This window comes from Zootoca vivipara, chromosome 7, assembly GCF_963506605.1.
Source record: "Zootoca vivipara chromosome 7, rZooViv1.1, whole genome shotgun sequence".
Lineage (NCBI taxonomy): Eukaryota > Metazoa > Chordata > Lepidosauria > Squamata > Lacertidae > Zootoca > Zootoca vivipara.
In genome coordinates, this window is record NC_083282.1 from 37,817,172 (window position 1) to 37,829,599 (window position 12,428).

Consider the following 12,428-nt stretch of genomic DNA (forward strand, 5'->3'; position numbering starts at 1 on the left):
GACACAGTACTCCAGGTGTGGTCTGACCAAGACAGAATAGAGTGGTACTATTACTTCCCTTGATTGGGACACTATACTGTTGATGTGCCCAGGACAGAACCCTGCGGGGATGAGTATCCCTTAGTGAGCACTCTACATTGAAAGTCCTGAAAGTGTGAGGTAGCAATGAAGGAACCTGTGGTGACAGACAGGGAAGGTTTGTTGTTGTTGGCATCTGTCTGTCTTGGGAGACACTGGAAAAGTGCGCCTGAACACTAAGCACTGGATGAAATGCATATAATACATGAAAATGGTTGTAAGTGTAATATCAAATCAATAAAAATAGTTTGAAGAATATATACCTTTTTTATTGAAACATCATTGTCATTCAGGTGTATCCTCACAGAAGTAAATTATATGCCTCAGTAAAAAAGTGAACTTTGGTAAAATATGCCCTGTGCTTCTTGTGCTTTTTGTTTATGAACAGCTACTACAGCACCATCATGCAGTTCATGAAATTTCATACATCGCAAAGGATATCACAGACCATCGGGCCTTCGGATATGTGTGCGGAAAGGAAGGGAATCATAGATTTGTGGCAATAAAAACAGCCCAGGCAGTAAGTATCGTGGTTATTGTCATTTTCTGCAGTTTAACTCAGTTTGATAGCTCTGTCTAGAACAGTGCTGCTTAGAAAGGGCAGCCTGGAAGCATTGTTTATGCAGTATATAATGCTGTCAGAAGTGCATGCATAAATGTTCTGAGATGGCACTTTAGCAATACCAGTCTTGGAAAGAAATACAATTCACCCTTCTCAATTTTTTTCTTGATGTATTCCTTCTAATTAGTAATTATTTTCCTTTCTAATTAAACTGGAAACACTAGATGAATACAAATAAGTTTACTTAGGGTCCTAGACTCATTTAGATAGAAAACGATGGAAAACAAATAGCTACTTAGCATAGCCTACTCTCATTTCATTGTATTAGAAACCACTAATAAATATAAGCAATGCCTTTTATGCTCATAATTATAATTACCATTAATCTGCAAATATAATTAGCTTATATAGAAATGAACCTTTGCCTAGTTAAAGTTTGCAGCTAGACAAGGTATTTAACTCAATGAGAAAGGATGTGTTTGGGAGTGTTTTAAAATGCCTAAGGCTGCCATCCCAAGAACTCAATTTGCATAACCAAGTTAAGCTAGAGTACTGTAGATTTAGTCACATTAGGCACAGGCTAGACATTGTTATGAAAGTTCCAATATGGCTGTGGAAGCCTATCTTCAGTAACTTTTGACTTGTAGATTTAACCCAGGATTTAACTCATTTCCACAAAACTTTAATAGGTGTCTGCCATAAGTAGGATCAAATGGACCTAAATATACAATTTCCAGCCTGAGATGGAACCTGAGATGAACCTGTGGTTCATTTTGGAATTGGTTTGGCTGGTAGGAGCTTTGTTGGCAAGCATTTGGGAAAAGCTCACCTGAGAACTCACTTTCATCTCATAATGTTGCTACATGCACATTATTATATTGCTCCCCCGCAACTTAGCAACTGCACCTTGGTTCAAATTCTCCAGCAGTTTTCCCACAGCACTAGCCATGATAGAGAGTTGCTTTGAAATTCACTCACTCTGTGCACCCAAATACATCACATAGGAACAAGAGAGGGATTTGGATATAGATGGGGAGGAACAATCACATAAAGCATTCTCAAGAAGCCATCAAGAGAATTGACCTCACTTCAGTTGGGTTGACTGGTCATGTAATTCCAGGAAACAATGATAGTTTCATTAGCAGGGAGGATATTAAAATTAGATAACATGTGCATGCATCAACAAAGCAGCTGGCTTTGTAGGTCACATAATTTCACATTGATCAATGACAATGACACTGAGACTAAAGGGCTAACATTAAAGGACTTCTGCCCAGGTGCTTACAAATCAGCTGGTCTTGTCTTGACATGGCCTACTGATCATTAACAGAGCATGAGCAGAATCTCTTAATGTTTGAAGCCAGAGAATAACTTCCAGCAGAAATGTTGCCAGGTTTGCATTACAGCCAAACATTACAAACTATATAAATTCATTTTATGGATCAGATGATTTCATACTTCAGCACTAACACTAATTTCAATGTGATAATTTTAATGGTTTACTCACAAGTAAGAGTATAAGAATCCATTGATGCATCTAAATGAATCCATTATATCGTTATTAAATAAAAGTGTTTTTAAGACCAGCTGTTTCATTAGGAAAGGTCACATTTTGTTTGCTAGTCTTCTTTCCCATATTACTGAAATACTCTTAATTTGTTTTCTGTAGGCGGAGCCTGTAATTCTGGATTTGCGAGACCTCTTTCAACTCATTTATGAATTGAAACAAAGGGAAGAGCTGGAAAAAAAGGCACAAAAAGATAAACAGTGTGAACAAGCAGTGTATCAGGTATCTAATTATTTTTTAATAGAAATGTACCATGATGAAGTGACAAAGCAACTACTGAGAATTTGGGACTGTTGTGCTAAGACATCCTAGGGACAAAGAATAAAACTGATCCTTTGCCACAGAAATCAGGAAGTTTGAATCATGCAAACTTATTCTCTTACCTGTACCATTAAATGAGTGGATCTTATGTTGCTGAGCCCTGGTAACTGGCTACTAGTTTCAGTGGATAAGAGATTATGTAAGTTCCACTGCTGTCTGTGAATATTGCTGTTATCAGTAGTGCCATAATACAATTTGGCAATGATTGAGAATAACAAAACTGAGCACAGTAGACATACGAAATGGTTGCATGAATATGTAATTTGTGATATTTAAAACTGGAAGAATTTCAGAGTATGCCTTCATATATGCAGTGCAAGGTTGAGTAGATATCTAGCCCTCCTTTACTGAACAATGTGCAATATCTTTCCTCAGTATTTGGCTCTTGTACACCTGCTGTTCACGTTCTTTCCTTTTTGTCTCTTCTCTTCTACTTTCTTTGCGATAGACAATTTTGGAGGAAGATGTAGAAGATCCTGTTTACCAGGTAATTTCTGAAGCTTTATAAAAACAGAGTTTCAGAAATAGTTAAGGATGTGGTTTAGTTTTTAGGTTGAGTGACAGTGCTAAAAAAAGAGAGAGAAATATTTAGGTGCCTAACAAGTCAGCTATTAAAATTATAAAATATCTTCAAAACACTGATTTATAGGTAGTATTCTTAATACTAAATTCTGAATGTATTATAGTAATGCTGCAATCTTTTAGTACCTGGGAGGACATTCTGAGGTTGTGAGATTTTTCAGATCTGCCTTCTTGGAGAGGGCAATCAAACTTATATGCCTCCTTGGTGAAGCTATGGAAGGGTCTGTAGCTGTTGTCCCACTGACAGTAGAGATGGGGCACTGGGGGTGGCTTGCTGCAAGAAACTGTGGATCAAAGCCCTCCCATCCTCAAAAAACACCCCAGGAATGGGAGACAAACTATGCTAGCCCTGAAAGTAGTGCATTTCATTCTCTTCCATCAGAATAAGTGGGAAGGAAACTAAGCGGGGTGGGGGGGTTTGTGGGGGGGATACACACAGGGAGAATAAATCAGCCCAGAAGGCCATAGGAAAAGGCTATGCCTTTGGCACTGCTTTTCAGACTGCTTCATAAAACAGAACTTCATTTTAGGAAGCCATTTGAAGTCACTGGGTGCTGGGAGTGCCATTGCAAATAGGCTAGCTGCATTTTATAAAGCGGTTTGAATGCAAACCGCTTCAAAAAGGTACAAGCAAGACTCCTCAGCTGAAGTTGATTCTACTGGGGCTTCTTTTCAGTGCTGCTTAGCTGATAAGCCATGACAAGGAGCCCCACTTGCAAAAAGAAAAACCAGAAGCTCACTTTAAACTTCCCATTGTTCCATTGTGACCTTATGACACCTGTGTCGGCCAGGTGGCCGCAGGTTGCGGGGAATAGCCACACTGAGACCAGTGCTATGAGCCAGATTTCCCTGCCACTAATTTAAGGAGGTGACGATGATAGTCATTTTTTTTGTTTCTTGCAAATTGGCCCTTTCTTTAATAAATTTTGCCGTCAAAAATAAACACTTGTTCTTAACTGATCTTGTTGACTATGGAACTGCCCTGAGACCTCCGGGTTTAGGGCGGCATATAAATTCAATTAATAATAATAATAATAATAATAATAATAATAATGTTATGTACTCAAATGTAGTATAGAAATTAGCCCCCAATTAGTAACTCGAAGCTGAAATTTAACTCATTGCACTTGCTAATTCTCCCTCCTTCCCTCAAACAGATTTAAAGTACCCTTAGTAGCCCAAGGCCTTCTTTATGATCCCACAGAAGTCCACAGTAAAAATTCCCAGTAGCTGCTGTGGGAACAGAATTGAGCCTTTGGTTGTATCTCTGCTGGGAAAACAGCAGGAAACTTGTCAAATGACAATTAGCAAAGTTCCATTTCTCCTTTATTTCTCTTCCATAAAAGAAGGTTGCATGATATGCCTTTCAGCAAAAGTCAATTGCTCCTAAGCCAGCTTGTACTTTGGACCTGCTTCTTTACTGCTTGTCTATGGTTATTTCTTCTGAAGTTCCAAATTGCCTTTTTTTCTTTTCTGATTCATCTTTGACCTTTCCTCCTTTGCTGCTGATGTAATAGTACATTGTGTTTGAGGCTGGACATGAGCCAATCCGTGAGCCTGAAACAGAAGAAAACATTTATCAGGTATAGAATTGCTCCATCTGTGTTCTCATTGCCTCCAGCAGTCAAGCACATTCCATAGACCAAAGTTCCTTTTAAGCATTTTCATTTATCCCAATGACTTGTGTACCATTTCATACTCATGGAAGTACAGATATAATTTGTATGGTGTGATTTCTCTAATAACTTCTTTCCTTCCCCCCCCCCCAGCCTTTTTATGTTGGTATATATTATTTATATCGCCTTGAAAGCTTTATCCTGAATATTGTGTACACCATAGAAAAAAGTATTAGTTTAATTTGTGTTGGACACATTGGTGTTAACTTATCATACATATACATACTTTTCAGCTATAAACTAAGTATTCTCCTCATTAACAAATCTATATTTGAGTGGTATAAAGTAGCTCATTGCCAGCCCTCTCAAGGAAGCACAGTAATTGGCTAAAAACCAAGCTTTGGCTTGTATTGTGAGTTTAGTCACTCACAACTGTAAACTACCACTTGATGCTTCTGATATGGTACAGGGTGCTGCCTGGTGAGATGTTGTGTCTAGATCACTCCTTACCTTCCAAAATGTACAAGACCATTAGCATGAGCAATTGGGAAGCACTAAATCGCTGTTTTAAAAGGTGGAATTGATCAACTGTTACAAATGTGGATCTGATATTGATATTTTAACCGGTTGATGCTCAAAGCCTAGATATATATTGAAAATTAAAATCAACTGCTTGTAGAAGTTTTAGCTTATTTATGAGGGATATATATTTTGTTGGTTTTGTTTACTTCAATTGGCTGTTTGGCAGTTGGATAAATGGGTCTCTTTCCATATTGGGGAAAACCATATGGCCCTGATCTCTGAAATGGGAATTATGGTGTACCTGGGTTCTGAGGACTGTCTCTGACTATGGTAATCTGTCTGTTTCACTACAATAAGAAACTATCAGTTTTGCACAAGTGCAGGATCATGCATAGTACCCTTCAAGCTACCAACTACATCTCTCAATATTTGTATGTTTACCTTAATCCTAACTACATTTTTATTTATTACTACAGGTTCCTACTAGCCAAAAGAAGGAAGGTGTTTATGATGTGCCAAAAAGTCAACCTGTAAGTGTAAGTATATGCCATTCAAAGCAGGAGTAACAAGTTTTCAATAGTTCTTCAACACTCACAGGTTTGTCTTCCTACATACATAAAAATGTAAGGCTGTCATTGTGCAGCCTCCATTGCAGGTTTTGTAGTGCCGTATCAAAGTGCTGGGTTTCCATGAATGAAAACCAAAGAGGCCCAATGGAAAGTGGGCTTTTGTAGTTTCATGGGGTAGGAAGAAAAAGCTTTATGGGTTGCTGTGCGGGGAATCACAGGGAGGTTGGCGAGCAGAGTAATGCAGGCCCTTGTGTGGCAGTTACCATAGCAAATTTTCTAACGCATCTAGATCACTTTGGTAGCACACACTCTAGGGAAAACAAAGACAATTTACATATCCATACGCTAAAATTTCGCATTGGCCCCCACTACTTTATATGTTGCATTGTAACAAACACTAAACATAGAAAAAATGGGGGGGCGAAATTGGTGACAAATCAGAGCCAAGCCTAAAAGTACCCCAGAGGGAGAATGCCCCCCCCCCCGGTCATGTCTACTCCAAGGCTGGCTCCATATCCTGGGAACAAGGACTTGGCTACAGCATTGCTGAGAAACAAAACAGATCAGTAATTCTCCATTAGTGCGCAAATAACAGGATTTTGCTCTCCTCTCACCTGTGTGCAAGAGGCACAGAGTAGGCAGGTATCCAGCAATTCTACAAATTAAAAATAAATAAAGCACACATTAAAATCAATATCTTATTCAACCACTCATTGGCTGTAATGTTCTCTTATACACAGCCCTCTTTGTCTTTAAGACAGTTGCCTTCATTCCCCCCCCCCCATTTATTGCTTTCTCTATTAGACAGCACTCTAAAATTCAATTTCTGTGCCCGTATTACCCAGTGTGCCTCTATCTGATTTAGATATCCACGGACACTTACTTTATTAATAGTAAACCTTGCTCACATGAATGTCTAAATGACTTTGGCTAAATGACTTTAACAACAGAGAAGTGTTTCCTTATTCTCTCCTCTTTCTAATTCACTGTACTTTATAACACTGCGGCTGATGTAAGACAGTTCATTTTCATTTTGGGGAAAGCAGCCTTGGCAAGGCTATTTTCCTGTTCTCCTGCTGCATATGGACATCATAATTAATCTGCTGGGTAGAAATTGGAGAGTGAAAATAAATTGTGTATAACAGCTACACGCATTTGTATTCTGCAAAATTAATTTGGTGTCTCTGCTGAGTATGAATGCTGGACCACATTATGCCTTTCCTTTCCTTTCCTTCCTTCCTTCCTGTTTTGATATTGATGTTGACCAGTCCTCCCTGCCACTTTTGGACAGAGCTTCCCACTTAGTCCTTTGGGAATGCATGTGAGTAAATCAGCCTTTGCCAAGTGGCTCCCCAATGCTGCAGTTTTCTCAGCATGTGAAAATGAAGCTTGCTGAAATACAAGCTTCTTAATGAGCTATTTTTCTTACATTTCCCCCCCCCCCCAAGCCTTCCCATTATGCACACATGTCAGGTTCTGCTTGTCATGGTGTTTTTAGCAACAGGAGGCAAACCGTAAATACCCTTCACTAAGCCTGTCACTCAAGTCACAATAAAACCTAATCTTCCCATCAACATGTCCAAACTATCTGTTTACAATTTTATGAAGGCTTTCAAACAACTCATCACAGTGCTATATAAAGATGTATCCCTACTGCATTTCCACAATCCCCCATTGCCTGCCATTGATTAGTCATGTATCCCTGGGCAGAGTAGGTGTCATCTGTTTGCAAATCAGGATATTAGGACTCAGCCCACATCAGTTATGATTTGAATGGGTGTAGGCTTTCAGAAAGATTAATTCCACTCAAGCTGTGCTTCTGTCGCATTCTTATACAGCAGTAGTAGAAGTAATAGTAGTTACAGTGGAACCTCGGTTTACGAACGCGATCCGTTCCACGGAGGCGTTAGTAAACGGAGGCATTTGCTCCCCGAAGGTAGGCTTCTGCGTGTGCGCGAAGCACCAATAGAGCGCTTCTGCGCACACATGCGCGAGCTGCGCAGATCGCATCTGCGCATCCGACGCCGCAGAACCCGGATGTAAACACTTCCGGGTCCGCGGCGTTCATAAACGGAGGCGTTCGTAAACGGGACTGTTTGTAAACCGAGTTACCACTGTATTCACATTTGTTAAAATATACAAATACCAGTATATGTGCATGGATGTATGTAGGTGTACAAGTGGTTACTCAGAGCTACAAGTCACAAAAATATTTTTACTAATGTAAATACGAAAGCCAATTTGGATACTAAAGATCGTGGAGGAAAACTCAGTATGGCTAGCAAGTCAGTAATTCCATGGATTCTCCTTGGTATTCGATGACTCACAATAATCAGGTGAAGGTTTGTGAATGTCAGGGTTGGAATGTCAGGGTTGGTGTTAGCAATGAGCTTCACAAATTTTGAGCTTAAATTGGGACCAATAACAACAATCTGTTCATGTATAATTTCTAAGCATCCCAAATTTTAATGTTGCATTTGTTTGCTTGGTTGCAAAAGACTAGTCAGGATTGCTTACACACAAAGATGCACTTAGATCCAGTGATGTCTTCTCACTTGTGCAGTGGAAATCTGGGCAACAGTGGGCCCCTATCCAGAGTTTCCAGGGCAGTTCTTTTGGAGGGTGGGGGGCATGCATAGGGCTGCAGGATGAAGAAGGAAAAGCAGACACCCTGTTGCATGAACAGGCACCACTCATACTGTTTTGAGATTTCCCCTTTATGTATAATTCAAAGCAGATCATTAAATTTAATCTCATACCTGCTTTTAGTAAGTAAGACTAACCCTTAACTACTCTCTTAGCATTTGGGTCAAAATCCAACGGAAGCTTTCTTGCAGAAGCCCCATTGAAATTAATGAGTGGAAGCTTCTGCCTACAAAATGTTTAAGTACTGTAGATTTAACCAGTGAAATTTTAGTTTAAACCATAGTTCTGAAAACTTATCCAGGTCTAGATTTCTGTATTCACTGGATGTTCAACTCTTAAATCAATGTTTTCAAATAAGAAACTGACTGAAAATGCCAGTAGTTTGTAGGTGCAAGTGGGCTTCCACACAGAAGATACCAAAGCTATATACTAAAGAGGGTTTTAACAGACCAGGAGAATTTGGTTTTGCCAGGCAAAAAAGAAAGTGATCTACTTTTAAATGATTTTTTTATTAGTTTATTTAAAATAAAGATGGTGTGTGTGTGTGTGTGTGTGTAGATGTTTCACCCAGCAAGAGATACAGAATGAACCCCATGTTACGGATGCACTTGTAGGGCTAGAAGCATACAGGGCCGGCTCTAGGGGTAGTCTGGGTGGTGTGGGGCGCCAGCCCGGTAGGGGGGCGTCGCGCGGCAGAGCTACGTGGAAACCATGCTGCGGGGGGCGCCGGAGCAATCTCCACACCACGGAGCCAGGGCGCCCGACGTGCTTGAGACGGCCCTGGAAGCATAGTTTATTTATTTTTCTTGATATTAGTACAATTTGTCATGGGAACTCTGGTGATCATAAATGGCAAGGCTTGAGTAGCAAAGGTGAAAAGTGTTTGTCTCAGTGCAGAATCACACCATTGTAGCAGAAGCATTTGTAAGCAGTCAACATGCAGCTGCTGCTGCTGCCTTCTTTGCAACCTATGTTATCAACTTTGTGTCATGCTCTATATGTTTTCATGGAATGTTGTTAGGTTGTTTCTAGCAATGCACACATATCACTGTATGTGGTGTGCATTTGATGAGCCTTGCTGCCCTGTCGTATTATTAAATGTACCTTGGTATGCTTTTCTTGTACCTTGGATTCAAAAGTAGTATCCAGATGGCATTCGGGGGAGCATCTGCAGGCACTGCCCTCTAGCAATGTGTGCAGCTTGCTTAAGCAAGGCGGGAGACCTATTTCCACAATTCCATCCAGACATTTTATAATTGCATTAATGTTGCATTTATTTTTTTCCTTGAGCATATATAGTATTTGCTAGATGGCAGTTGTGAGATGAAGATGTCTTTATGAATGAAATACTTCTCAGCTATAGAAATTGCACTGGAAACATTAATATTTCTTACATAATATGTTCCTTCACTGAATTTCTAGGGTCACATTACCTTTGTCTTCACATTTCTATCTTACCAATAAGAACAAATAGTGTAGATTGGGGTAGGGACAAATATAGCATGGATACATTGGTGCATATGGTAAATCCGAATGCATGTTTCAGAACAGGAGAACTCATCACTGCTGTCCTGTGTTTATTGTGATGTGCAAATCCTCTTTAACTTTCTGCTTGGGACATCAATACGCCGTCAGTGTGTTTCAACAATGAATCCTTCTCCCTCACTTGATACTTTTGCAAAGTGCAGGAATGTCAAGGCTATAAATGCTACAATATTGCAAACTAAAAAAATGACAAATGTTATCAAATTGCATAGTCGCATCTCCTGGAGCAATTCTATCACTGATTAGTGTAATGTTTCCTATTGGAATGTTCCACCAATTATTCCTCTCCTGGTTCATATAACAATCCAAGGGAGAAAACAAAGGTACAGTCGTACCTCGGGTTACGACCACCTCGGTTTGCGAACAGTTCGGGTTACGAACTGCGCAAACCCGGAAGTGTTTTCGCCCCGCGCGCGTGCGCAGAAGCGGTGCGTGCGCGATCTGCGCATGTGCAAAGCGCGAAAATCGTGCTTTGCGCATGCGCAAAATGGCGGCGCCCATTGCGTTCGGTTTACGAACTATTCGGGTTACGAACTGCGTTCCGGAACGGATCGCGTTCGTAACCCGAGGTATTACTGTACTGCAAAATCCCAGCTATGTTGCAATTGCTGAGTATTGCAACACTACCACTAGCAACAAGTCCAAAAGAGGCCCCCAGACCAGGGGAAAAAAAACATAATTGAAAAAAGACACTTTGTCAGTAAGACCTTTTAATTAAGAAAATTATGTCTGTTACTGCTACATTATTCTCTTTAAATTGATTCATTTTTATTCTCAAATTACTGCTGCTGCCTCTAACTCATAGAGCCCCTGCACCTGTCTCTGAAAGCAAGCATCTTCCCTCTATTAATATTCCAAAAACATAATAAAAGTTGTAACTTTATCAAAATTCTCCTTTAAAATGTACAGTTTGTTTTTTATGTTAATTTTATGTTAATTTAGTTCCCATACCGCCAGAAAAGTGTTGAAGGGTGCTTTCCAACCATCTCAAATAGCTAGCGCAAAAGCATGTTGCAAACAGAGGTGTAGGGATGTGATGCAGAGCATCTGTACCAGAAGTAGTACTATGCTTTTCCCTCTTGGAAAACCACGTACTGCTGTGTGCATAAACTAATAGATGCCACATTACAGGGAAGCAAACATTTCTCCCACTGTCTGCACATGGCCTGAAACATTGTTGATATCCCAGAGAGTGGGGAGAGCCTGTTTCTGCCTTCCCATATTGGACCAACACTGATGGAATAGTTTTTGTCTCCTTTTGTTGAGGGGGTTCTAGCAAAAAACATTACTGAGAGCCTTTTCTTTCTTTCTTTTTGAGGGGGGATTCATCTTAAATCAATGTGTTTAGCTATAATTCACATGATCTCCCATCCCACCAAGCATGTTCACTCAGAAAATTTATACCTTCAGCTCTTCAGTAGAGAACAATGGTACTTTCTTAAATAGCCTCTCTTGTTTTTGCGAGTTGCAAACTATTACAGGATTTGAAAAAGAGTTTTCCTGCCAGTTTAGGGAAACATTTGTCAGTTTAATCCCACCTTAGTAAAATGGGCATAGGGTTCCCTGCTCTCTCCTCAACTTCTGAGGTCTTGGAAAACAAAAATGGATCCTTCCCAGCAGCATTGCCAAAGAAGGGCAAGTTTTACTGTGGGTGCAACCTGTAAAGTGAGAGGACATATTCATTCTCCATAACGTAAGTCCTGGGGTCTACTAGTCCATGTTGAATATCACTGGTAAACATGCTGTGTCTGCTCTTATGGACATGAATAATGTGGCTCAACTTTGTAAGAGGCGTGTCTATGATTGCATATTTATATGTATGTATGTATGTGCAGCAGTATGATTACCCTTTCTCGTTAACCAATGAACTGTTTCTAGGAGGAGGAAAAAACAAGCTTTCATTCTTGAAATCTCTAAACAGATAATTAACAATACCATATAACTCTGAACATTTACAGCAAGCATTACACTTTTGTTTTGGATTTGAGTTTTTTTTTCATATTTGCATAATGTTCTGTGTAATGAGATTCATAGAACTAGGGGTCAACAATCAAGTATCGTGCTTAAGCAGACCACCCCTTGACTAAAGTGGTATAAAGGGTAGGCAAAGGTGTGTGTGTGTTGGGCTCATTCCAGCAAGGCAGAAGAAGGGAGAAATGTTTTTCCTATGCTATGCTACTATGCTTCCTGTTTGAAGGATGTGTCAGGATTGTGAGAATTCTGGAGCATCTCATGACATGCCTCCAACATTGGAAGGGCAGTGGGTGCAGATGCCTTTCCACAATACAGAGGGTGTTTTCACCATTGGAAAGGAAGATCTGACAAATCCTATATTCCTTGGGCATCCCCCAAGTGACTATAGGCTTGCAGCCTGGAAGTTTGTTCTTGCTTGTTTCCAAATACCTTTCATAAAAACCAGA

General features: G+C 40.0%; 1 protein-coding gene across 6 annotated transcripts in view; it reads left to right on the forward strand.

The window, feature by feature from the left end:
• Window positions 1-12,428, forward strand: part of DAB1 (DAB adaptor protein 1) — a 178,449-nt gene that overhangs the window by 138,238 nt on the left and 27,783 nt on the right. For 5 of the 6 annotated variants that reach the window (XM_035121489.2, XM_035121493.2, XM_035121488.2 and 2 more), the window contains 5 exons: window positions 467-598; window positions 2,310-2,429; window positions 2,977-3,015; window positions 4,628-4,693; window positions 5,725-5,784. In XM_035121489.2, the coding sequence (XP_034977380.2) occupies window positions 467-598; window positions 2,310-2,429; window positions 2,977-3,015; window positions 4,628-4,693; window positions 5,725-5,784 (417 nt within the window). The remainder of the gene's footprint in view (window positions 1-466; window positions 599-2,309; window positions 2,430-2,976; window positions 3,016-4,627; window positions 4,694-5,724; window positions 5,785-12,428) is intronic. The other variant, XM_035121494.2, reaches the window with a different exon arrangement.